Raw genomic sequence first — 26,519 nt, forward strand, 5'->3', positions numbered from 1 at the left:
GTAACCCCTGGGGCGGTGCCAATTTTACCCCGTGGTCATGATTTGAACACTGTTTATAGAAGTCAATTGGGCAATGTTATATATCAAATATTTAAGATCTAGGCCTTCTGGTTTATTTTAGCAAATTTATGAAGCTTTCCCTATGTACAATCAAGTAAACCCTGGGGCCGGGCCAATTTGACCCCGGGGGTCATGATTTGAAAAAATTTTGTAGAGGTCTACTAGGCTATGTTACATGTCAAATATCTAAGCTCTAGGCCTTCTGGTTTATTTTTAGAAATTTTTTGAAGATTTTTCTATGTAAAATCAAGTGACCCCTGGGGCGAGGTCAATTTGGCCCCGGGGTCATGATTTGAACAAATTTTGTAGAGGTCTACTAGGCAATGCAACATGTCAAACATCTAAGCTCTAGGCCTTCTGGTTTATTTTTAGAAAATTTTGAAGATTTTTCGATGTACAATCAAGTAACCCCATGTGGAGGGATCATTTTGATCCCAGGGGTCATGATTTGAACAAATTTTGTACAAGTCCACTAGGCAATGCTAAATGTCAAATATTTAAGATCTAGACTTTCTGGTTTATATTTAGTAAATTATTGAATATTTTCCTACGTAAAATCAAGTGACCCCTGGAGGGTCAATTTTCACCCGGTGGTCATGATTTGAACAAATTTTGTAGAGGTCCACTAGGCAATGATACATGTAAAATATCTAAGCTCTAGGCCTTCTTGTTTATTTTTAGAAAATTTTGAAGATTTTTCTATGTACAATCAAGTAACCCCATGTGGAGGGATCAATTTGATCCCGGGGGTCATGATTTGAACAAATTTTGTACAAGTCCACTAGGCAATGCTACATGTCAAATATCTAAGATCTAGACTTTCTGGTTTATATTAAGTAAATTATTGAATATTTTCCTACGGAAAATCAAGTGACCCCTGGAGGGTCAATTTTCACCCGGTGGTCATGATTTGAACAAATTTTGTAGAGGTCCACTAGGCAATGATACATGTAAAATATCTAAGCTCTAGGCCTTCTGGTTATTTTTTAGAAATAAATTGAAGATTTGTCTATGTATAATCAAGTAACCCCATGGGGCAGGGTCAATTTGCCCCCGGGGATAATGATTTGAACAAATTTTGTAGAAGTCTACTAGGCAATGCTACATCTTAAATATCTAAGCTCCAAGCCTTCTGGTTTATTTTTAGAAAAAATTTGAAGATTTTCCTATGTAAAATCAAGTGGCCCCTGGGGCGGGGTCAATATTTGACCCCGGGGGTCATAATTTGAAACAAAATTGTAGAGGTCCGCTAGGCAATGCTACATGTAAGATATCTAAGTTCTAGGCCTTCTGGTTTATTTTGAGATAATTTTTGAAAAGTCAATTGTAAAGTCAAGTGACCACTGGGGCGGGGTCAATTTGACCCCGGGGGTCATGATTTGAACAATTTTTTGTAGAGATTCACGAGGCAATGCTACATGTCAAATATCTAAGCTCTAGGCCTTCAGGTTTATTTTTTTTTTACAAAAATGACGATTTTCCTTTAGAGATCTATGCAAAATCAAGTGACCCCTTGGGCGGGGCCAATTTTGACCCCGGGGTCATGATTTGAACAAACCTGGTAGAGGTCCACTAGGCAATGCTAAATATCTAAGGTCTAGCGCTTCTGGTTTTTGAGAAGATTTTTAAAGGTTTTCCTTTAGGTTGCCATGGCAACCAGAGTTCTGCATGGAATTCAATTCTTTGAATAATTTTTAGGGCTTTCCCCAAGGAACATTCCTGTGAAGTTTGGATGAAATTGGCCTAGCGGTTTATGAGGAGATGTCATTTAAAGTAAAAGTTTACGGACGGACGACGGACGACGACGCCGGACGGTGAGGGATCCCAATAGCTCACCCTGAGCCTTTGACTCTGGTGAGCTGAAAAGGGATCGTGCAAATGATCACGTACTTTTCTAATTCCATAGCGCTGAAAGCGTTTTGTACTTATGCACCATTGCATAGTATTAAATTTGACAATAAAACATCTCGGACAAGGTTAATAGCTGTATTTTCATTAACTAGATGGAAAGACGAGCCTGCATTTTTTTTTTGGTGGGGGTGGGGGTGGGGGGGGGGTGCGGATTTAACGTCGCACCGACACATGATAGGTCATATGGCGACTTTCCAGCTTTAATGGTGGAGGAAGACCCCAGGTGCCCCTTCGTGCATTATTTCATCACGAGCGGGCACCTAGGTAGAACCACCGACCTTCCGTAAGCCAGCTGGATGGCTTCCTCTAAATGAAGAATTCAATGCCCCGAGTGATGAGGGGCAAGTGATTTGAAGCCAGCGACCTTAACCACTCGGCCACGGAGGCCCCACGGATTCTTATGTCTCCTCAGTGGAATTAGATCATTAGTAACCTATAGTGAATATAGAATAATTCTTGTTTATTCTTGTTTATTTGTGACTGAAAGTGAAATGTAACAATACATTAACAATACAAAATATTATATAAAAACGGCGAGTTACATGTACATATTTTAAAATTACATGCAAAACATCATCATTTAAATGGCGTTTTTCATTTTTTTTTTTTTTTTTTTTTTTTGATTTAACGTCGCACCGACACATGTTAGGTCAAATGGCGACTTTCCAGCTTTAATGGTGGAGGAAGACCCCAGGTGCCCCTCCGTGCATTATTTCATCACGAGCGGGCACCTGGGTAGAACCACCGGCCTTCTCGAACCCACATCGATGAGGGGCAAGTGATTTGCAGTCAGCGACCTTAACCACTCGGCCACGGAGGCCCCTTAAGTGGCTTTTTTAAGTCTTCATATTGAACAGCTTTTTATATACTGACTGAAAGGAGCATGTAGAGTATAGCTATCACAGTAACAAAAACAGAAACAACAACGAATAAAGACCATGTATGTTCATGTCTATTTTCACTGATCCTTTGTATGCCATTGCCAAGTCTGAAAAGATGCAGCTCAATGCTTTTCATTAGACTCATAACAGGTTGTACCGGTTCAGATACTGGAGGTCCTGGTTCTAACATAAGTTTCAGGAACTTCAGGGCATTATTGTCAATCCAAGGGTTATCGCTTATTCTGTCTGTAAAACTTATCCAGCGGATTCTTCGAGCTTCAAGGGCTCCAATCATGTTGAGTTCAAAAGCTGTCTTTTTCTCAATCGTGACGAAATGCTCCATATCCAAAGCTAGCCCTTCATCTTCCTTATTTAAAGATTCACTATAGCCATCCTTTGAATAAACAAGCTGCAGACCGGTGTCGCTAACTAAGTCGTACTTCGTGATCAGTAAGAAAACCTCAGCCGAATCTGAATATGATGAATATCATATTACTAGTATATTATATTATATTATATTATATTATATTATATTACATTATACTACAATATATTATATTATATTATATTATATTATATTATATTATATTATATTCCTAGTATATTATATCATATTATTTCTTAAAATTATCCTAACCACAAAACTATCATTACACAACATCTTTGGATCTCAAATCATTACAAGTATACAGCGTATGTGTACGTTTTCAAAATTGTACATCCATGATTCGTACGTTATACGTTAAAAAAACAAGAGGACTATGATGGTCCTGAATCGCTCACCTGTCCCAACATGACCCAGTTTTAAACCGAGTATGATGTCGTTTTTTTCTATTATTTGACATTGTGACCTAGTTTTTGAGCTCATGTGACCCAGTGTTGAATCTGACCTAGATATTATCAAGATAAAAATTCTAACCAATTTTCATGAAGATCCACTGAAAAATATGGCCTCTAGAGAGGTCACAAGATTTTTTATTATTTGACCTACTGACCTAGTTATTGACGGCACGTGACCCAGTTTCGAAACTGACCTAGATATCATCAAGGTGAACATTCTGACCAATTTTCATGAAGATCCATTCAAAAGTATGGCCTCTAGAGAGGTCACAAGGTTTTTCTATTTTTAGACCTACTGACCTAGTTTTTGACTGCATTGACCCAGTTTCAAACCTGACCTAGATATCATCAAGATGAACATTCAGGCCAATTTTCATATAGATCCCATGAAAAATATGGCCTCTAGAGAGGTCACAAGGCTTTTTTGTTATTTGACCTACTGACCTAGTTATTAAAAACACGTGACCAAGTTTCGAACAAGACCTAAATATCATCAAGGTGAACATTCTGACTTACTTTCATGCAGATCCGTTGAAAAGTATGGCCTCTAGAGAGGTCACAAGGTTTCTCTATTTTTAGACCTACTGACCTAGTTTTTGACCGCAGTTGAACCAGTTTCGAACCTGACCTAGACATCATCAAGATAAAAACTCTGACCAATTTTTATACAGATCCCATGAAAAATATGGCCTCTAGAGAGGTCACAAGTTTTTTTTTTATTATTTGACCTACTGACCTAGTTTTTGATGGCACGTGACCCGGTTTCGAACTTGATCTAGATATCATCAAGGTGAACATTCTGAATAACTTTCATGAAGATTCGTTGAAAAGTATGGCCTCTAGAGAGGTCACAAGGTTTTTCTATTTTTAGACCTACTGACCTAGTTTTTGATCGCAGTTGACCCAGTTTCGAACTTGACCTAGATATCATCAAGATAAACATTCTGACCAACTTTAGTTTAAACATATTTATTCACAAAATAGAGTACATATATTTATACGTATGACATACTGTAGTGAAGACAAAACAGGAAAGGATAAGAATGAAAGACAAGTCTTATAGAATTCTTCTCCTTTGCGGACAAAATATAACTGTATGGGTATATCGACCTTTAATCTGTAATGGGGCTAGGAATATAGTCTTAAGATATGAAAAAATAAATATATGAAAAAAAAAATGAAAAAAAATATATATTAATCGCTGTGAATGTAAAAAATGGAAAGGGGACAATGTATATGGTAGAAGGAAAGTATTCACATAAATGTAGAGGTTAGAACAAGTCAAAAGTAGAATAGAAGAGAGAAAGTGGGAAGAAATGGGAATGTCTCAGGGTTGCTAACCAAATCTCTTACTTTCGGAAATATAAGCCTGTACATGAGTAAATATAGTCATGTTATCCTGATCAGATAGGTCTGGGTTCCCAAACAGAATAGTATCCAAGTCAATTTCGGAATTCCGCAGATTATTAAGAAGATCGTTGCGACAAAGATCGAAATTTCTGCATTCAAAAAAGAAATGGAAATTAGTTTCCATTTGTCCACACTGGCATAATGGTGTAGGAGAAATACTTTTTAGATAAAGATGTTGATTCAATGCACTGCACTTAGTTCGTAGTCGTGTATGGAGCACCTGGAGTTTTCTGATTCCGGTGTAGTAATAGGCTGGGGTACGCTGCTTATTTTTATTTAGATTACTTTTAAATGATGAAAGTGTTTCAGAATTACGGATATCTGGTCTCAATAAATATCTGGTCTCAATAAATTCCAATCACGTACAACGGAAGGCAAAAATGAATTGAAATATAAAGATGTTCTTGCAGGTACACCATGGATATTTTCAGAAAAATGTGACCTCTAGAGTGGTCACAAGCAAAAGTTTACGGACGAACGGACGGACGACGGGCGATCACAAAAGCTCACTTTGTGACATGTGAGCTAATAATACTGTATCTTTTGTTTTGCTTGATATGTAAAGTTTAATCACATACATTGAGTAACATATTCAGCTAAAACATAACAAGAGGGCCATGATGGCCCTGTATCGCTCACCTTAGTGCCATCGCTCAAAAGGATATGACTAAGTTTTGACACTGAGCGCACAGGCATACACATTAAATATCATCAGGATAAACAGTTTCTTGTAACAGTCCCTTCTGACCTAGTCAGGGCCAATTTCCATACCAAGTTTGAGGGTCCTAGGCTCAAATGCTGCATTTTTGAACTAACATGACTATTCCTTACCCTGGAAGACTTAAATAACATTTAAAATCAATCTCATTAGATGATGCTGATATATATCCGTTTACATAAAACAAATGGAGGTAATTTAGCATAAATTCAGTCAAAAGTTATCTACCCTGATTGTCCGAGTCCATCTGATGGCACAAATGACATTTCAAATCAGTATCTTCATTGGTTACTGAGATACGCCCATTTTAATTTGAAACAAAGGGAGGTAATTTGATATAATTCAGTCCATACTATCTACCCTGATTGCCTCAGTCCTGCTAAGGACAATAATGAAATTTCAAATGAGTTCTATAAATATTTACCCAGATAAATCCATTTTTATTAAAATCAGAGGAGGTAACCATGTATTGGTATATGCATGTAGATGGTACAGAGTACAAGCCTATACAACAATATATTGGTAAAGTATTCATATCGATAAATGTTCAATCAAGAGTTACCTAATATGACTTTTTCTTACCATTCTTACCATGGAAGACATAAATAACGTTTCAAACCAATCTCATTAGAAGCTGCTAAGGTATATTCATTTAAATAAAAAATAAAGGGAGGTAATTTGTCATAAATTCAGTCAATATATACTTTCACTGATTGTCTAAGTCCATCTGTTGATAGGAATGAAATTTCAGATCAGTATCTTCAATAGTTACGGAGATATACCCATTTCAATTTGAAAGAAAGGGAGCTAATTTGACATAAAATCAGTCCATAGTTATCCACCCTGATTGTCTCAGTCCAACTGATGACAATAATAAAATTTCAAATAAGTCCTTCAAGTACTTACTGATATAAATCCATTTTGATTAGAATTAGGGGAGGTAATCAGATATCAAAGTACTCTGGAACCTACTATTGGATCTGACAGATTCGTTATGGAATCCTAGATTTATTATTGTTGAAGATATATTTGAAGTTTGTATTAAATCAAACCATAAATGAAGAATCTATATGGCTGCAAAAGCCAAAGTAGCAAATTTCGGACCTTTAAGGTGCCATAACTCTGGAACCCTTGATAGAATCTGGCCAGTTCATGGAAGGAACTAAGATCTAAGATCTTATGGTGATACAAGTTGTGTGCAAGTTTGGTTAAAATCAAACCATAAATAAAGCTGCTATTGTGCAGACAAGGTCAAAATAGTTAATTTTGGCCCTTTCAGGGTCAATAACTCTGGAACCCATAATGGGATCTGGCCGGTTCAAGAAAAGAACTGAGATCTTATGGTGACACAAGTTTTGTGCAAGTTTGATTAAATTCAAGTCATAAATGAAGTTGCAATTGTGAAGACAAGGTCGAAAGAGCTAATTCTGGCCCTTTCAGGGGCCATCACTCTGGAACCCATGGCGGAATCTGGCCAGTTCAAGAAAGGAACCAAGATCTCACGGTGATACAAGTTGTGTGCAAGTTTGGTAAAAATCAAATCATATATAAAGCTGCTATTGTGCAGACAAAATCAAAACAGCTAATTTTGATCCTTTAAGGGGCCATAACTCTGGAACCCATAATGAAATCTGGCCAGTTCAAGAAAGGAACCGAGATCTTACGGTGATACAAGCTGTGTGCAAGTTTGGTTAGAATAAAACCATAAATGAACCTCTATCGTACAGACAAGAAATTGTTGACGGACGGACGCACGGACGGCCGGGCGACGGAAGAAGGGTGATCACAAAAGCTCACTTTGTCACATAGTGACAGGTAAGCTATAAAACCAAGAATATACATTGCACAACTTTCTAACACTTTACTTACATTTTCTTTTCAATCTTGCCTGATCTATTGTTTTCAGCACTTTCATTAGAGACTCGATAAGATTTTTAGGTATACTATCTGTGCAGCTCTGCAGGAAAACAACTTTAGTCACTGCCCATGCTGGGTTTGCATTTGGGTACAATCGTTTCAGACATCCGACTCCGAATTCTTTCTGTTTTGACTGTAAAGCTTCGATATGTGTTTTCGGCGGTATAAAACCTGTAAATAGTTTGCGACTTGATTACAAATACTGCCGATATTAAGGCACAATGAAGGAAAATATTTAGTTGAAGTGTGACTGGATTAATAAAATATTGCTATTGATCCCGAGAGATATACTGTTTGCAATAGTTTTTATTTTTAAACTAGAGAATTATAAGACCAAAATTCAATTTTAGAAATATGATAATTACTTCATAGTATCAATGAAAGCATAAACTTAACATGTTTCTATGCAAAACAGTTTTCCTAGATGTATAATAGTACTCATCTTTTACAGAAATAACTAAGCACAGCATAAATGTCCTATCACTATAAAAATTATTGAAAACTATTGAAAAATACAAAATACATGACGCTTGATTGTGAATGTAGCTAGCTTATATATTTAGTCAAGTTAAAGCACTTGATGAGGAGTTTCTACATTTAAAGTCAGTACCTGAAATTAAAATATTTTAGTGAAAGATGTGCAGTGGATATCTTTAAACTGGACTTTTTGGAAACAGTCTATTGACAATCTTAGGAAATTGTTTTAATGGTAGTTATAAATATTGAACACCAAACGGACAAGAACGATCCAATCAAACCACAGCTTCTCCAATAGTAACTGACCAATTCACGCGACCACTTGATGTTAGAGAAAGGTTATATAACATACGAGATAAATACCTCCGACCAGAAGCTCCAATATCTCACGTAACTCGGGTGAATCTTCGTCCCCTAGACCAGCACAATCAACAATGTGTGGTAATTTTGGTAATATCTTTTCTATCGTATGCCTTCGCTCTTCATCTGTAATAGTTTCTAATGAGACACCGCAGTTGTCATACCTGTTGTATTAGATAAATAGTGGCATTACTGTTCATAATATACATTTTCACGTTCGTTTTAAATAAGGATTGCAATACTATATTTTGATTTTCGTTCAATTTTAAAACATATACATGCGATTTCATCGGTTATGCATAAAATGTATAGTTAACAAGGAAATGGCAGTATTAAAAAATAAGTCCGTTCAACAAACAAATGCACATTGTAACTAAGTTTCTGAAGATACTACCTAATCCGTCAATTCGAAACCTTGCTTTTCTATCACACATTCTAATATGGCTAACAATGCTTTAATCTTTACAACGATTTTATGTTGGCGCCATGTACGCATCAAGAAATAGCGCTTTCTTTCATGAAATGTTTTACTTAATAACATGCTTTAAACGAAACGTCACATTACACAAATGTTTTGATTAATTTTTACACATACTGAATTAGTTATTCGCTTTGCTGAATAATTCGCAATAATTTTCGCTCGAACTGAATTCTGCCGCAAGGCGTATTACCGTTTCCGGTCCTGGCGTGTTTTAACAAATACCTACTATTGGCGCCATGCTTGCGCGAAAAAACACTTCCATCATATTTGATATAAATTTTACAATAAAGAACATATTAGAATCGAAATAATTTATAGCAAAACAGTGCTTTATCACTATTTATACACTCGGGCGGTATACGTCGTCCGAAATAATTTCACTCGGGCTGCGCCCTCGTGGAATTATTACGCCCAACGTATAACCGCCCATCTTGTATAAATAGTGATAAAGCACTGTTTTGCTATAAATTATTTCTTAATTTTATAATTTCTCTAACATAATAAAACACGAGCGCCTGTAACCTACCTTGGGGTTCAAATTCCTAACCGGGCAGCCGATGTATAACTCACTAGAAACAGTAAACCTATCCCTATTTTAATTTCAATAGAGGTGAACTGTTTATACCTGCTTAAATCCATGGTAACAGTTTGTGCCCTTCCACTTCCCTGTCTCGCTATGGCGTAGTACTTTCCTGTGATTGCTTTATGGACGGTGTTGACAAGCGCACTTTTTCCGGCGCCTGTTTTACCAATCAGCAAAATGACCTCAGCGTTCTTGCAGTCTGATCTTTCACACAGATCTATGATATCAGCTAATAATGTAGCATTTTCTTCTTTGAGATCAACGACCCCAGCTTTCAATGCAGCATATTCTTCTTTAATCTCAATGATATCAGCAAACAATGTGGCTTTTGCTTCTTTAAGATCAGATCCAGCCAGGTGCGGTTCTGATCCTATAAATGTTGAGAAAAAAATTAACAAGTATTATTGGTTGTTTAATACAGGTTAAATGCCATTTCGCCACATTTTAGTATTTTAACATTCCCTTGTATGAACCATAATTGATAACATACTTAAACAACAGCATAGAACACTGCTGTATACATTTTTGTCGGGTGAAACGTCACACCGACACAATTAGATGTCATACAACGACTTTCCATCCTTTGATGGTAAAGGGAGACCCCTGGTGCCCTTCTGAGCATTATTTTAGGCACGAACGGCCATATGGATAGAAACATCGACCTTCGGATTGGTTCCTCACATGAAAATAATTCGTATCAGTGGCCTTAACCACTAGACCACGCCACTAGAACCCTGTTTCGACCAGGGATTAAAATCAAGTATAATTTTGCATTTTTGATAATATACAAATTCGATAAATGATTGATTTATACCGTGACAAACTTGCAAGATAATGACTACACTTGTCTAGCGTTTATATAAATCAATATTCATACATACTTATTTTTTAGAGATTAAACTATCATATATTGGCAATGCTCTACATAAATAATATTATATCTTAACATTTTGTACGGTCAATTTCTTAACTAAAATGATGTACTCACTTTGGACATTCATTTCCTCATTTATCTCCAGGCTATTGTAAGCATCGGAACCCATTTCGTGAGAATGCCAGGGGTTATCTGCCTTTACTTCTGCAACAGACGTTTTGCGATGGTGAGTGAAGTAATGAACAACAGAAAACAGCAATATCAACTACGATAACATTGAAAGCTTGAAAGGTGAACTTAAAGCACCATGCCTCCAGATTTGGCTAAATAATAATCTTTCTTTCAAATAGAAGTTTTGGTCATATTATGAACATTAGAATATGAATTTTTGTTTCTAAAATATCTTAAAAATTCCAAATCAAGTAAAAGGGATGACCGCGTCGGGAATCGAACCCCGGACCGCCGCGGAAATAAAGACATTTTCCGTCGTCGTAACCGATAGCGCTATAGCTGAAGTAGTCAAAGTATAGATATTTACAATCGAGACAGTTTACCTGGAGTAAAAGCGTCACAAACGCTTTTCAATTTTCATCGTAAAAAGTAGTAAAAGCAGCAAAACTCTCATGTGTTTCCGTCACATAAAGTCTGTCAGTAATTAAGTTTTAAAGCCTTCTTAAGAAATATAGTATTTATTTCAAGATATCTAAAAAATATTTTTTGCTGTCGAACGATCTGGAGGCATGCTGCTTTAAAAGCATCTTGATGAGAGATATGGATAGGTGAGAAAGGCAGACATACATAGAGAGAGAGAGAGAGAGGGAGAGAGAGAGAGAGGGGGCAGCATATAGATAATATGGCTATTATGTTAGCTTTACCGATTGATTCTCTTGCTTTTGTGATGGCTTCCTTAAAGCTTTTAGTATCAATATCTGTTGTAAGTTTTACTGACTGACCAACAGCTTTCGATAGCGCACTTGACAAATTGTTTAGAGAATCATATCCGGCGTCTTCTTCAAACACATCCCATGCATTGACAAGACCTTCTACCCCGGTGCACTGCATCGAGAATTGCACTGCTCCAGTTTTAATATTCTCTGAAAAAGGTCAAATTAGCCTACGATGAACTTCATCTGGTTTTATGAATGTACTGATAACAAGAAGTATCTTTAAAAAAGATGGTCGGCGTGATGTAACTGAAGCACAAGTTATATATGGGCAGAAACCCGTATTTTAAATCTTTTGGTAATGTTGAAAGGGGCCTCTGTGAAGTTTTGTATAAATGAGGACAGTAGTTCTGAAGAAGACTGTGTTTAGAAATTGTGGAGGGACACATGACGGACACCAAACAATCATAAAAGCTCACTTTGAGCCTTTGGTGCTTAAAAGATGGTAACAGTAAACAAACAATATTGAAATAGTTCTATACTTTATTTCTGGAATTGTTGGAAGCAACATGAACCCTTACCCTACTTCAGCTTATTATCAAATTTGTCTATCATTCAGAATATGTACAGTATTGTTTTCACCGGAAAGATTAATTTAAAATTTAGAGTCTAAAAATCTAACAGTATCGGACATGTTGTTGCAGGTTAGTAATGATTTGCACTGGTTAGAAATTGTTGCTGTAATGCAGGGTAAGAGTTAATGACTGTATAAAACAAATAACCTTTTTGTAAAAACAAAACTTAAGGAAAGGAAACTTAACAAAACAGAAAAAACTTAACAAGAAAACTTAACAAAACAGAAATATGTCCGGATAAGCAGATGAATATTTCGTTACGCACACCTGTTCAAGTGGTACGCATACAACCCGATGTTGCTGTACTTATAGAGGTTATAGATGACGAACGCGTTGTCATTTCACTCAGTGTCACACATGACTCAGAGTGAAGCATTTCAGCCTTTCCTCCAATCAGCGCCACTCTTACAAAATCTCTCATTATGGCTGAAAATACCGAGAATACCTTGCCAATCAATCCGATTGGTACATTATTCAGGCGGCATAAGGTCATACGAGGTCATAAAATCGTGCTTAATACGGCACACCGAATATAACTGCTTTACAGTTTAAGTAAAACCGTGTATAACGTTTACCTTCAGAAATGCGATTTCGCTGTGCTTACAATTATGTTAAACAAAACTTTAGTTTTTGCACTGAATAATTCAGTAACAATCTGAAGAAGCATATTACTGTTTATTTTGATTTGTTCGGTCTACTCTTACCTATTATCTTTTAGAATCACATACATAGATACAATTTAGATCATATGTCTACTTTTCCAGAATTTGACGGCGAAGGATAACCCAAGGTGCCGTCTAGATATGTTCGTTTAAAAACAATTTAAATTAAATAATGCTATGCCATTGAACAATCTGTTACGAGAAATATCTCTGATGCGACGCCAGTATTGCAAAATATGCATACTGATAATTCTAGAGTAATTAATGAGGCACTCTTCTAATGGATAACAAATCCATAAAGAACACTTTGTTACATTTTAAGTATGAAAAAGAAGAAAACACATACTTAACTTTGCAACTATATCCAGCATTGGTTTGTCAGGTATGTATGCTATGATGTATACTGTCTGACCCAGCAAATCACTCAGAGTCCTTTCCAAGTTGACTAGAAGTGATTGCATTCCCGATCCGTCGAAGTAATCTATCAGGTCTATTACAGCTGTCAGTGACAAACATTCGAATGTGAAGGTGACAGAACCTTTATTCACTTCAACAATTGTTACATCTTTCTTTTCCACATCTTCCTTGAATTTGTCAATGCATTCTTTTACATTATGGTTGATATCTGTCGAAGCTTTGTCTGAAGTACTGCCTCGCGAAGCCGAAAGCAAAATTTGTTCTGCCGTGTCCACTGTTGTTTGTTCTATCGCACTGACACGAACCTTGCCGAAAACAGCTTCAAAAAAGGAAAGAAGATAAAAAAACTGAAAACAAAATATAATATAGTTGTTTCTTGAATGCATTTTAAAACTAAAAAAGATTTAGTATGTAAATCTTCTCTCTCTCTCTCTCTCTCTCTATCTCTCTCTCTCTCTCTCATAGCACAAGTGCATCTGTACCGTACACATACAAACATTTCAAGGTCACAATCATACAAATTCACACACTATAACATAGAAAAGAACATGTTATTCAAATATTTTGATAGAATGACACTTAGAATACAAGATCTTATGAGAAACTATGGTATACAGACAGGAACATTGACAGATTATTGAGAACAAAATGATGTGAGCTTACTATATACATCTTTTATGTTTTCGCCATTATGAATCATCTGGGCCCTTATTTGTAACAGCTCCTGCTTTATTGCAGTCAAATCTGGGATAACTGTTTGCTTCAAAACAAGAACATCTGAAAAAATCATAATTGTAGCTTCAACACAAGTATGCTGGAAAATTACGGCGGCTGTATTTTCAGCGCATAGGAATGTAATTTCAACAAAAGAACATTAAAAATATATGAATATAGCTTCGGCATGAATATATCGGGAAAAAACGCATGTATCTCTAAAGTACATTTGAAAAATAATAACTTATATATCTGATAAATGCAATATGCTTGAATTATTCCTGCTCTAAGTTTATATTTTAACTATGAAATTATCAGGCTGCTTAGCGCTGATACTATTTTTGTTTGCAAATTTTAAACGATTGTAAACATGCCTTAATAGTGGTATTATCCCCGTCTGCAATGATTTATTATCAGCATTGATACAACATTTATTTTTGTGATATAATGTGCTTCAGTTGTAAAGGCATTATAACTTATAACTTTGAGGCAAAGAAAAAAAATACATTTTACACTCACTACTTGCTTGTTATTACATGACTCCTTATGATAATCGCTGGTCAAAAGCTTGTGCTACTGACCAGTCTACAGTTCAACTCTGTTTTTTTATGGGCCTATGTCAAATAATGAAGAAAAATATGAAAATTCATTTCTGATGACATGTAATAAAACTCGTCGGTCAGTAGTCAAACCTATTGTCCCCTATTGGTCCTTCGAAGGGACCTCGGGCAATAGTTCCAATTATTAACCGGCAAACCATTTAATAAGTGTTTACTATTTACTTGAATCTTAAAGATATACAGTTCATCAACTCTTGCGTTTACCTTGATGGCAACTTCTAACTTCCTGTTGAATAGACTGTTCCATTCTTTCAATGCTTCTTTGTATACTTTCAAAGAATTCGTCAGTCCGATCCAACATCTTCAGTTCTTCTATTGAAGCGTTCAAGTCCAATTGTTCACTTGCAAGGTTATTTATTAAATCCATCAATTCGAGTCTATCATTTTTATCGATTTCATGACTTAGGAACGTAATTACAAGAACTAGTTCGTTCCAAACTGTGTGGAAATGTCTTATTTCAATCGATGCTTCTGTTGTGTGGGCTTGGTACTGATTCCTCAGTTCCCTTATTTTCTTCACGGCAGCAGATTGCGAAGAGTCTAATCCAAAGAAATCAAGAAGCACAACGCGAGAGAGCAGTGAAATATCCCAGTTTGAAATGTCTGGTGGTTCAGATGAATAGTACAATTTATCTCTGTGTAACTTTGTGAAGTCTTTTGACGAACATATAGCCTGTTTCTCATTGTTTAGAAATTTTTCTAGGCTTGTTTTTTGTTTCTCAAGCCCGCTACTGACAATTTTTCTTAAGATCTGTGAACCGCCTTTGATCACAAGCAGTATGAATCTCACGAAATATTCGTTCTCGAGTTTAACCATTTTTTTTCATGCGGTAAGTTTGAATATCTCTTGTTCCGGCAATCAAATGTGACGATCGTTCTTATCTAGCAGGAAAAAAATATTCATGTACAAAACTTTAAGTAAACTTGTTCAAAATGAATAAATGCAGAAACATTTTTATTTGCATATTTAAAAGATATGCAGATACATTTTGTAATTTATACAAAGAGACAAGGGAACACTCAAAGCCCTCGCTCACCAGACCTAGTTGTTACCCCTGAAGATCTAGTATCTAATTTGGCCTAGATTGAGAAAAACATTTGTTCATGCTTTATGAAATCTGGTAGATCAATAATCAAGTTTCTTCATGATCTGACAGAGTGACAAAATACACAACTTTTGAACTTAACTTAGATTTGAAACAGACATATGTTCTGACAGAGAATTATGATGATCAAGCTGAAAAAGTGACAAAGTTTCCTATGATTTGGCCTCATAAACAAATCTTTTTCCATATTTACCAAGTTATAATTTGTCCTAATTTTTAACAGGCAAACATTCCGATCAAATCTCTTCAGGTAGAAATATGGCCTTTTCAGTGTAAAAATGTATTTTATGATTTGACATAGTGACCTACTTTTTAACAATAATCAGTTTAAAACTTGACCAACATTTCACAGAAACAAACATTATGACAAAGTTTCATGAACTCTAGAGAGTTAATAAAGTTTTTCTACGATTTTCTTTGTGTCCTAGTTCTTGACCAGGTGACCCGATTTTGAACCTGACCTAAATTTCATAAGACAAACATTTATGATGGTCAAGTAGAAAAGGTGGTATCTAGAGTGTTAAACCTCAAGTAACCCAGTTTCCGACAGAATTTTAAGAAGATCAGTTGGTAAATTTGGTCTCTAGCGTTTGAACAATGTTTTCTATGACTTGATCTAGTGACCTAGTTTAAGAACGCTGGCAACCATGTTTTTGCATTGATTTAGATTTCAAGCAGAAAAACATCCTGATAAAATGTACGATGATCAAGTAGAATATGTGGGCTCTAACACTGTTAAAAAGATCTTTCCATGATTCGACCTAGTGACCTAGTTTTTGACCTTACGTAACCTGGTTTTGAACATAGAGATAAGAATTCAGGCAAAGTTTTAAGACGGTCAAACAGAAAATGTGGCGTCTAGAGTGTCAGTAAGATTTTTCTATTATTTGACTTGGTGACATACTTTTGATCTATTGTAACCCAGTTTTAAAACCGACCTATATTCAATAGAGACAAACATTCTGACATAGTTTGAAGACAATCAGACAGAAAATGTTGCCTCTAGATTGTTAACAAAGTTTTTTCTAAGATTTGACCTAATTGTTGATCTCACGTATCCTAGTTTACTAGTAATTGAACCGCATGGGTAACTAAGCCACTTACGATTATACAAGAATTTAATAATCATCTCTGAACGCGGAAATCAATAAAGGATCGTAGTCTGGTAAGTACCACTATATTTCACGTATTTAGAATTCAAGATCCTCACAGCGGTTACCTTCCCTTGCGTTCATAATAATCGTATTTAATATACTGTAAGGGGAAGTAATCGCTGCGGGGAGTTTGGTTAGAATTGTGGAATATACCTGCTGTACAAAATTGCGATTTAAAGGGTTATGTTCGGTTAAATCAAATGTTTACGTTTTGCATGAGATGTAAACAAACCGTTTCGAATGGTGTGGGTAAATATTCCATACTGCAAATAAGCTTTCGGCTATTATTTTATATCCGAACTCTATTCTAGAACAGAAAAAGCGGATCTTCGCCCAAAAACGAAAGATTCGTGCAGCACTAAGACAGGTTTGTAGAGGTTTCTAAATCCAAAGTGTTGTGCACACGGAAAATACACTGTATAAGAGAATGAAAATAAAAAATAATATCAAAGTCAATACTGTTATTTTTTGTCAAATTTCTCTTGTAAACCCGCTATTTTTAAACTTTAAAACATATTGCACGTGTGTATGAAATATGAAAATTACGCCAAATATATAAAAAATGGTTGATTGATGTTTTGCCAAATAAAATGGAGGAAATGGGAGTATTTGATCCAGAATGAACAAAACACACTAGCGGTGACATATATGACATTATTTTCTAATCTATTACAGATTAGCCCATGGACTTAACACATTTTAAGAAGAAGCTCAGTTATCCGAGCACAGTCGGGTAACTGAGCCTACAACGTTCAGTAACTTTTAATCCAGACCACGACGTTAAGTCGCGCTATCCGAGATTTCAACACGGATATAAAATATGCTGATTTTTTTTATGAAGTCGTTTAACATTAAATTACCTGTTGTTACCAAAATTACGATAGCGCGTGTTTTTTTTTTAAACCAAACTTGTACACAACTTGAATCTCTATAAACTGCACGATGGATGCGAGAGTTTTATCTTTTTACTAGCATATAGCCTATATCATTTTTATAATCATCGGTGAATTATGGATATTTTAAAGAAGCATTTAAAATCGAAGTTGTGGGTTATTTTGGTAACAACATAATGTAAACAGTTTCAGGTCAAATCGCAGCGCGTAACCAACACGGCGGCCATTCGTCCAGCGAGTAATATATCAAAATAGCATTTCGGGTAATTTGCCCGAAATATGGTATTTACATGTAGCCAATAACTGAAATCATGATACTAGTTGATACATGCTGCCATTTGTTTGTAAAAAAACAAGCTTCATAGTTCTTAAGTGTGGCTCAGTTACCCGAATTTCTCCTATATTCTTTATACTTACATATTATTGTCTAGCGCCCCTGTGCCCAGATATACTTTATCCGCCCTTGAAGCATTTTAGTGTTTTGTGTAAATAGTAATCCAGGTCTTATTCACACTTTCAAGAATGCTTAACCTACATTGATTAAAATGTAAAATTCACTTTACCACTTGTCTTAAACTTCATAAATCAACGTATATATAACGTTTACTATAACATTATTTTGTTATACATCACTGCATAAATGAAAGTAGATATTTTCAGAAAACACACACACACGGCTTATAGATATGTTATCACTATGCAGGAAGTGTTACGTGCTTTCAGTATACCAGGCGTTAGGACAAATTTAAAATTGAGCCGCACCATGAGAAAACCAACAAAGTGCATTTGCGACCAGCATTGGTCCAGACCAGCCTGAGCATCCGCGCAGTCTAGTCAAGATCCATGCTGTTCGCTTTCAAAGCCTATTGCAATTAGAGAAACCGTTAGCAAGATCATGGATCCTGACCAGACTGCGCGGATGCACTATGTTGGTTTTCTCATGGTGCTGCTTATTTATTTAATTGTTTGACTGTATGGAAGAAAGGATGCTAAAACAGGGAGTCAATAGTAGAGTCTACAGTTGATAAATATGTAGACCTGATAAATAATACAGCACTGTCTTTATTTAAACTCTCTGCCACTACAGCGACTTTCGAGCTTTTGATTGTGCAGGAGTACACACAGGTGTCCATTCGTTCATTATTTCAGGCACGGACGGACACCTGGGTAGAACTACTGACACCTAGCATGAGTCAGCAGCGTTGAGAAACAAGTGATTTAAAGTTTGTGACCTTAACCAAACAATCACGGACGCCTCAGAGTATTAAATATCCTACTTAGATACACCAATATAAAGCATCTCAATAACAACAATATTAACATGTACATGACAATGTTTATACAGAATTAAAAAGGAGTTAGGTAGTATTTTTAAGATAATATATGTACGTTTTATTTATAAGTTTGACAAGTTTGACAAGTTTTATTTCATATAAATCCATTAGGCTAAGAAGCCCATGAGGCATAGAAATACAAAACTTTATGGTGAACAGTAACAACAATACACATATAATGACTTTGAATACATATGACACAAGTAAGTAAATATTACATATAGTATATCCCAATGGAGAAAGTTATATAAAGTTGAAAGGTTACAATACGGACACAAATCGTACTGTGAAAACAGAAAAATATAATACATTTATTATAACATTCTTAAAGGAATATGGACAAGTCAGGAAAAAGCTAATTTTCTCTGATGATGAATTTTATCTGCTTTAAGAAAACGCATCTAAACGTTTTGTTTTTTTTTTTAAAATAGAAAAAGTGGAAACTCCACAGGTCGCTCAACACAACAAAAACGAAAATGTTGCAGGCTCGGTTTGATTGAGCCTGTTCATGGACGGTAGTGGAAATGCATGCTACCGTCCACGCCCTCTAGCCCCGGGTTGAGCAGAACTCAACATTTACACATGCTAAAAGTACAAAAAAACAATTTAGAGACATCCGCAGATGTGTTCATACGGCGGTGCACATGGAACCTTCAATGCTACACTAGTGTGTAATTCCATGAAAAGCGGCGTATGGTCTCCAGTTAAAATAATGGGTTTGCCCTAAACGAGAAAACAATGAGCAGAACTAAACAAACTGGAATTTAGAAAGGGGACATAAAGCCATAATTATCAATTTCTTATAGCAGTGGCCAGCTGTTCAGTTCATAGCTATGTGTATTTTACATATATACTAAAACATTCCATTTAGCAAGCGATTGATACAATGCATATAAAACTTATCACTTGCAGGTATCTGCAAACTCGACCATTCAACATTCATTGAGATATTTTTATATGACAGACCGAACGTAGTTGAACTGTTAATGTACGTGTTCTCATGATTTCTTTCTATTGTTAGCGAATGTTTATAATAAAAGAGATATAAAACGAAAAGATAGCAATTAACAACAAGGAAAATAAATGTAAAAGATGGCTATTTTAAGCAAGTTTACAAGCAACAGTATTACATACTGCCATATTTTATAGGCAAACGTATATACCTTTCAATCTTTAAATGTTTGCATTTGTCTATACACTCGCTCGTAGCAGACATAACATCCCATAGATAAAAACCAGTGCGAGAACCAAGCCGCCAATTATTGACAAACAGCTAATGTGTCTTTCCCTTAAATGCTTGATGCATGCCCTTCGTAACTTGTGAAAAGTTTGGTACAAGTATTCCTCAAGTCTCTCTGAAAATGTTGGCTCCGGCATCTTTGGTACACCTGGTTCTATAATTTTCTTCAAACAATTCAGTGCTTTATTGCGAATCTTGGATTCAGAAAATCCAATATTATCCGTGAAGTTGACCCACCGAAGTGTGCTGCACCCAACTGCGCCAACGTTGCAAAACGCCTCTGCAATAGCAGTCTCGGATTTCTTAAACTCATCGACACTGATAACTCTTCCATCAAGACTCGGGTCTCTCGACTCGTTTACTAGGTCGTATTTAGTGATTAGAACAAAAATCTCGCACTGATCTGAAATACAAGTTAACCCTCTAAAATACATACGTCTTGATAAAATAAACTGATGAAAATACGTTTTGAACAATGTATTCGATACTGTTTCTAATTTATGAAAATGTCGTGCATGTCGGATCCTGTTTCTGATAAGCATTATTGAAGAACAACATCGTTGATAAAATTTCAAAATTTAAGAATGGTAACACTGGCTATACTTTCCAGGTTAAGCAAGAATATTTAATGGTAATGCATTTGATTGTTGTTCAGGAACACTGCTAAATTTCTATAATGAAATATTGCCTATCTTTTAAACTGGACAGTACCATTACCCTGTAAAATGTGTGCTTACCAAAATACTGACTAAATGGCGAACAGTGCAGACCATACGTGCAGTCTGATCTTGTTTTGCACTTGCCGCCAGCAGGTCAAGGGTTAATAACCTGGCCCCGCGTTCACAAAACATTTTCAGTCTCAGCTGAGTTTGATAAGGAAACTTTATTTGTCATTCATATCTAAATAGCATTATTAAAACTATTTTCAGTTAATATAATTATTTTCAAGTGAATATTCAGTATTGATGGTCAGTCTCAGTTAGAATATAACCTTGAAGTTTTAGTAAAATTGATACTAGTATTTGAATTTCAAACTCAAACTCAGCTGAGGCCGAAAAATGTTACAATGTGAGCACGTGGTCTGATCAATAAACCTGTGCTTTCGTGATAATGGAAGGGAATGTCCGCCAATATTCTTTGTCCCAATTTCTAATTTCTATGTTCCATTTTCTAATTTGTTTGTATGGGAAAAATAACCAATTATGTAGAACATAACATTTTGTCACAAAAATTCATGCATACAAAATGTATTTTACATATTTTGTTATATTTGAATTGTTACTGCTGAAGTTTTAATTTTGCTATGCCGCATTTCTTTTCCTAGGTCCAAATTTGTTATTCACCAAAGCGAGAGCGGTGTTTTCCAGGAAAAATGCCTTCCATATGTTGTCCAGGTGACCGTCCATGGAGAGGGGTGGGGTCTTTAGAGACGGCTTGCCTGTGGTTGCGGGTGATTTTCAGGAATTACCCCTTCCATATAAGTTGTCCAGTGGGTGTCTGTCCCGGGGGGGGGGGGTGGGGGGGGGAGGTAGGGGGTCTTTTCAGACGGCTTGTCCAGGGGTGTTGTTTTGTTTTCAAGAAAATGCATTTCATAGGTTGTCTGTCTTGGGGGATGCTTAACACATCCCTTAATATAGCTTTTTCAAGTTACATTAACTTCCATGTAAAGGCTTTATAGCAATAAATGTAAACAAATAAAAAAAAATGCAGAAATAGTTGATAATCTACGAAGTTGCTCGCTATCTGTCTTTAAATCAAATAACATAAAATTTCCCTCTTAGGTTTGAAAGTTGTTGCGTGAGATGTTAAACTTTCTTTCGTTCTTGTATACACTTTTCCTCAATTGTTTTCATTGTATAAGGTCATTGTTAGGTCATTTTAGATTTCCATCGGTTAAGGTATTAGATGCCTAGTAATAATGTTTACAAAATAGCATTTGCTTGGTATATTCTTAAAGGTGACCGTGTTTCTCACTGTTTTGCATTTTTAACAACTTTTACCGTGCCGTTTTTTTATAATTTTTGTATAACTTATGGTATCTCCCAAAGCTCAAGTAGAGACAAATTTCAAAGTGATGGCCACTATCCAAAACGTTTGCAAAGAATTCATTTTACCATTAATTTTAACAAAAGAATCATCAAACTTTTAGTAAACAATTATAAAACACAAAATAAAAATGTCAATATCATTTTTTCTAGGGTGCCTCAAGTAAACGGATTTAATGAGACAGAACTCTAACTTCATCATTGAAAAAATAAAGTCGAATCCTGTGTTTCTGTTTTGAATTTCGCTTACTTCATTCAAAAATAACCTTGGGGCAGACGTGAAACTTCAGGTAAGACTTTAGACCCAGCCGTCTACACGGAGCTAGGAAATCGATTCAAGCACATATTTACTTTACACAATAACTACTTAGGTAGCTAACGGTATAACCACATCGTATTTATTTTAGGCCACCCGTGCACATATTTTGTCATATTGTTATAATTAGAACTTCGTGATTTTGGATGTCTGTAAATTAAGGTGAGAGATAATGATTGTTAATTCTTTAGAAAATTTAAACAGCCGATACATGTAAAATTCTGATGTAAGTTGTAAAACTAACTGCTGCTAGCTTTGTATGAATCGGTGAGTCGGACATGTTTTATCTTAACTTTTGCTCATTAAATGTTTTCCGGGAAAAAACAGTTTTTTCTAACGAGTGTGTAGCCACCATTCTTTCTTTCTAATGTCTTAGAATGGACCAACATTGACCACAGATTAAGCTGGAAATACATACTTCATATTGCACAAATATTGGTTTAGGTTTATGAAATTAAATGTAATGTCGGCCATGCACAACCTTAGACTCAACTAAAGTCACTTCAAATAAATATTTTGCTAATTTGACTGCAGGAATCTTGTTACTGATCGTTTATTTTACCATTATCATAAATGAAACGTTTTACATAATATCTGTCAGCTAAACTCTTGCAAGTGTTTGGGAAACTAAGTGTCATAAGATTTGCTTTTAATCCATAAAATGCAAGAAGTCTAGCGCCGGAAACGTCTACAAATATAGTTACCCCCAATCAACAGTTCAAGTATCTCTGACAATTCAGGTGTGTTCACGTTTCCAAGTCCAGCAAAGTCAATGATTTGTGGGAGTTTTTTGTATATTTGTGTTAACTTCTGTCGCCTGTGAACGTCGGGTATCCTTTTTATTGTCTCCTTTGAAGAACCACAGTTGTTGTATCTAAAGTCAGCAAGAAAACAGAATAAATATGCACGAAAAATACACTACTATATGCCCACTGGCAACATGTCGAGCCCGCCACCTGTCAAAAGGACTTGGAGTTGCACATGTGTCATAGGTTGCAAACAAATAAACTATATTGATGATACATATTGTCTATTGTTTCGTTGTTCATCTTAAATACCTCTGATTCATAAATGTAGTGTAGCAGTATTACAACAGTAGTTTTTACTATATTGTATTAAAATAGTCCTTGCTTCCCCTTGACCATAAACGGACACGTACTGTTGACCCTCTACTCGGACAGTTAAATCACATGACCTAAACTGACCATCCACGGGAAATAAACATTCACAATCACTATTTTTGCAAAACATCAATAACGCCAACAGATAATCCAATATTCTGTGGACATATATATATTTATCTTGCCTCCTACAAGTTTCTTGCATTTCTACTGGTCAACAGACGTCACGTGGAGACAGGATATATTCCATATCCTGCTAGTATATTTCAGGAATAAGGTCAGTAATTCGAAAGAAGTCAATAAGAAATAGATCCTATTTTTCCCATTTTCTGCGCAAATTCGTGTAGAACGAGTGCTTTAATCATACTTTCTCGCTACCAGAATATTCTGCATGAAATGAGACGGTTTTCATGTCCATACAACCCACATGACAAGTTTTGCAGATCGAAACCGGAAGTAGGTGTTTATTGTGCGGAGGAGAGCAAATATGTGCCAGTTTTAGAGTAGCAGACCACAACTGACTGGCATTTCACTAGGAACTATTCAACCCCCTATTTTTTCGTTAATTTGTAATAGAACTTTCATGAAAAATTGGTGTAGGAAAAAGTGATGTTCTCTTAAGATACGTAAAGACGACATGAAGTTGTCAACAAAGAAGGATTTCAATTACTGACATTTTACCTTCAGATATGAATTTTGATTATAACAAAATGGCTGCCACACTGCTGGCGTAATTGAATCAAGTCAGATTATTTATTAGCTCCAGCGATAGTATCGTTTCTGAGAGTACATTTAGTGTTTTCTTGCCGATTTCATTCTACTTAAGTTGAGGCTCATGAAGTTTGACAAAAGTTATCCGTAAAAGCGGAATAACTCTGTAGACCTTGACCGCTTTTAACACAAGATTTTGCTTAATCATAAATTGAGTAAATAACTTTAATTTTTTTTCCATCAACATTATGTTGAAGTAACTTCCTCCATAAACAAACTCGACTAACAGAATCAAAAGCTTTCTTGTAGTCTATAAAAGCACAATAAAGACGACAATTATTACTTAAATAGAAATCGATTAATAATTTTAGTGAAAAAATATGGTCAACAGTGCCATAATTTTTCACAAACCTGTTTGTTCTTCACAAAATAGTCCTGCTGATTCCAAGAAATTGTTTAACCTATTATTTAGTACACTAGTAAATAACTTGCCCAGACAACTTTTGATGGTAATTCCACGATAATTATCTGGGTCTTTGATATCACCTTTCATTTTATAAATTGGAAATATTACTCCCTTACACCATGAATCTGAGATAATTGATGTATCAAAAAAAAGGTTAAACAATTTAAAAAGAACTGGCAACACTACCTCTTTGAAATTTTTCAAGTACTCGTTTAGAATATTATCATAAACAGAACAGGCTTTGTTATTACTTAGTTTGTTCATACATGTCAATATCTCTGCCTCAGTAATATTGGTGTTGAGGTACACATTATAGTTAGTTACATTATCAAGATTAAAGTTCAATACATCATCACTGCTTTCATTTAACTTGCTAAAATGTTCATAAAATGTTTCTTTAGATATGTTAGAAATTGTCTCATTCTTATCATTAGAATATTTGTTTAAAAGTGACCAATATGCCTTTGGGTCAGAGGATTTAAGATTTCTGAACTTCTTATTCATATTTTTTGTGAAATTTATGAAATTTCATACTCAATTCTTTTATGGGATAAACGGACGTTGAAATCTTGTTTTAAGTTAAATCATCGTAAAATAAAAGAATTGACATTTTTGTTACTCAGCAGTTTGTTGTAGGATCATTTAATCTACGTGCAAGATAAATTTAACAGGCAACGCAATGAAAGCCGAAGTATCAAGGCATTTGTGACATCGTGTACTCTGGTGACTTTCGAAGGGATGGAACAAGAAGTTTTTTAGTGTTTCTGAGACCAGTTCATAACCTGTGTAAATGAGCTTTTGTGTTTTGTGGTTTAACCAAAACACAGGTCATTGTGCATTTTATATAAGGCTGGTGTAAATCAACTATAAACAAAACATGATGACCCAACAAATGATTGTAGGATTCCAGTTTGCACTGTAAGTAGCTTTGTTAATTTACAAAATGTGTTGTATGTAAGTTTAGGGTAGTCGGCAAGATAAAATCGTTACACAGCTTGTTGGTGACAGGATACGGGATATACGCTGTCGAGGAAATCCATATCAGGCAAGAGCTCCTGTCACCAACAAGCAGTGTAACTAATAATGTCTGCAGGTTATAGATCTAATTATAAACTTGTACGGCTAGTTTTTATCTACAACTACATGTACATATTTGTCGATTGATGTGCATGTATTTGTAATTGTTGCAATGGTCCAATAAATAATTGACATTATGTTAATTATCTATGTAAAAGGTATTTATCGCGATCCCGTTATTGCTTGACTATCAATATGTTTAATGTATTGTCCAATACAGTACTTGTATTTTTATATTTGTAGCTATTTATTTATTATGGTATTTTGTATATGTTTCAGTTGATTATATATTGTTATTTATAGTAACAACAAAGGGCAGTTAATCTTAAAAAATCTAAGTCCACACAAAAATCCTTACTAGTACAGATAGGTCGAAATACACCTCAATATTGGATTTAACATGCATGTTGTACTACAGAAAAGTGGTCTTGATTTTTCCCTACGACCAGTAATAAACTAAACTGTCACAGGAGTGACGAGTACCCAAACAATATGGTCTTGTCACAGAAGAATGGCAACATTAAAAAGACATGGCCACAAGAAGGTGCAATTTAACGTGAACTTGATCTGTATTTAATGATATTACACCTGTGTATAAAAACATTTATATCT

At 35.4% G+C, this 26,519-nt stretch overlaps 2 protein-coding genes across 6 annotated transcripts in view; both read right to left on the bottom strand.

The window, feature by feature from the left end:
* Positions 1–2,414: 2,414 nt before the first annotated feature.
* On the bottom strand, positions 2,415–18,305 carry LOC123561140 (uncharacterized). Of its 5 annotated transcripts, none has more exons than XM_053516589.1 (10): positions 18,015–18,304; positions 14,649–15,326; positions 13,774–13,887; positions 13,040–13,429; positions 11,388–11,606; positions 10,627–10,716; positions 9,681–10,002; positions 8,578–8,738; positions 7,690–7,908; positions 2,415–3,323 (listed from the first exon to the last, which is right to left on the bottom strand). In XM_053516589.1, the coding sequence occupies exons 2-10, from the start codon at positions 15,259–15,261 to the stop codon at positions 2,833–2,835; spliced, it is 2,619 nt and encodes an 872-aa protein (XP_053372564.1). In that variant the 5' UTR covers positions 15,262–15,326; positions 18,015–18,304; the 3' UTR covers positions 2,415–2,832. The 5 variants fall into 5 exon arrangements, with proteins under 5 accessions (XP_053372564.1, XP_053372561.1, XP_053372562.1 ...); XM_053516586.1 differs by having other exon boundaries at positions 9,681–10,008; positions 18,015–18,303; XM_053516587.1 differs by lacking the exon at positions 18,015–18,304 and adding an exon at positions 16,937–16,953 and having other exon boundaries at positions 9,681–10,008.
* A 1,817-nt stretch (positions 18,306–20,122) lies between these two features.
* LOC123561149 (uncharacterized) overlaps positions 20,123–26,519 on the bottom strand; it is a 38,689-nt gene continuing 32,292 nt past the window's right edge. The window contains exons 7-8 of the mRNA XM_053517021.1: positions 23,237–23,406; positions 20,123–20,574 (exon numbers count right to left, since the gene is read on the bottom strand). Of these exons, the coding sequence (XP_053372996.1) occupies positions 20,123–20,574; positions 23,237–23,406 (622 nt within the window). The remainder of the gene's footprint in view (positions 20,575–23,236; positions 23,407–26,519) is intronic.

This window comes from Mercenaria mercenaria, chromosome 10 (genome assembly GCF_021730395.1).
Source record: "Mercenaria mercenaria strain notata chromosome 10, MADL_Memer_1, whole genome shotgun sequence".
NCBI lineage: Eukaryota > Metazoa > Mollusca > Bivalvia > Venerida > Veneridae > Mercenaria > Mercenaria mercenaria.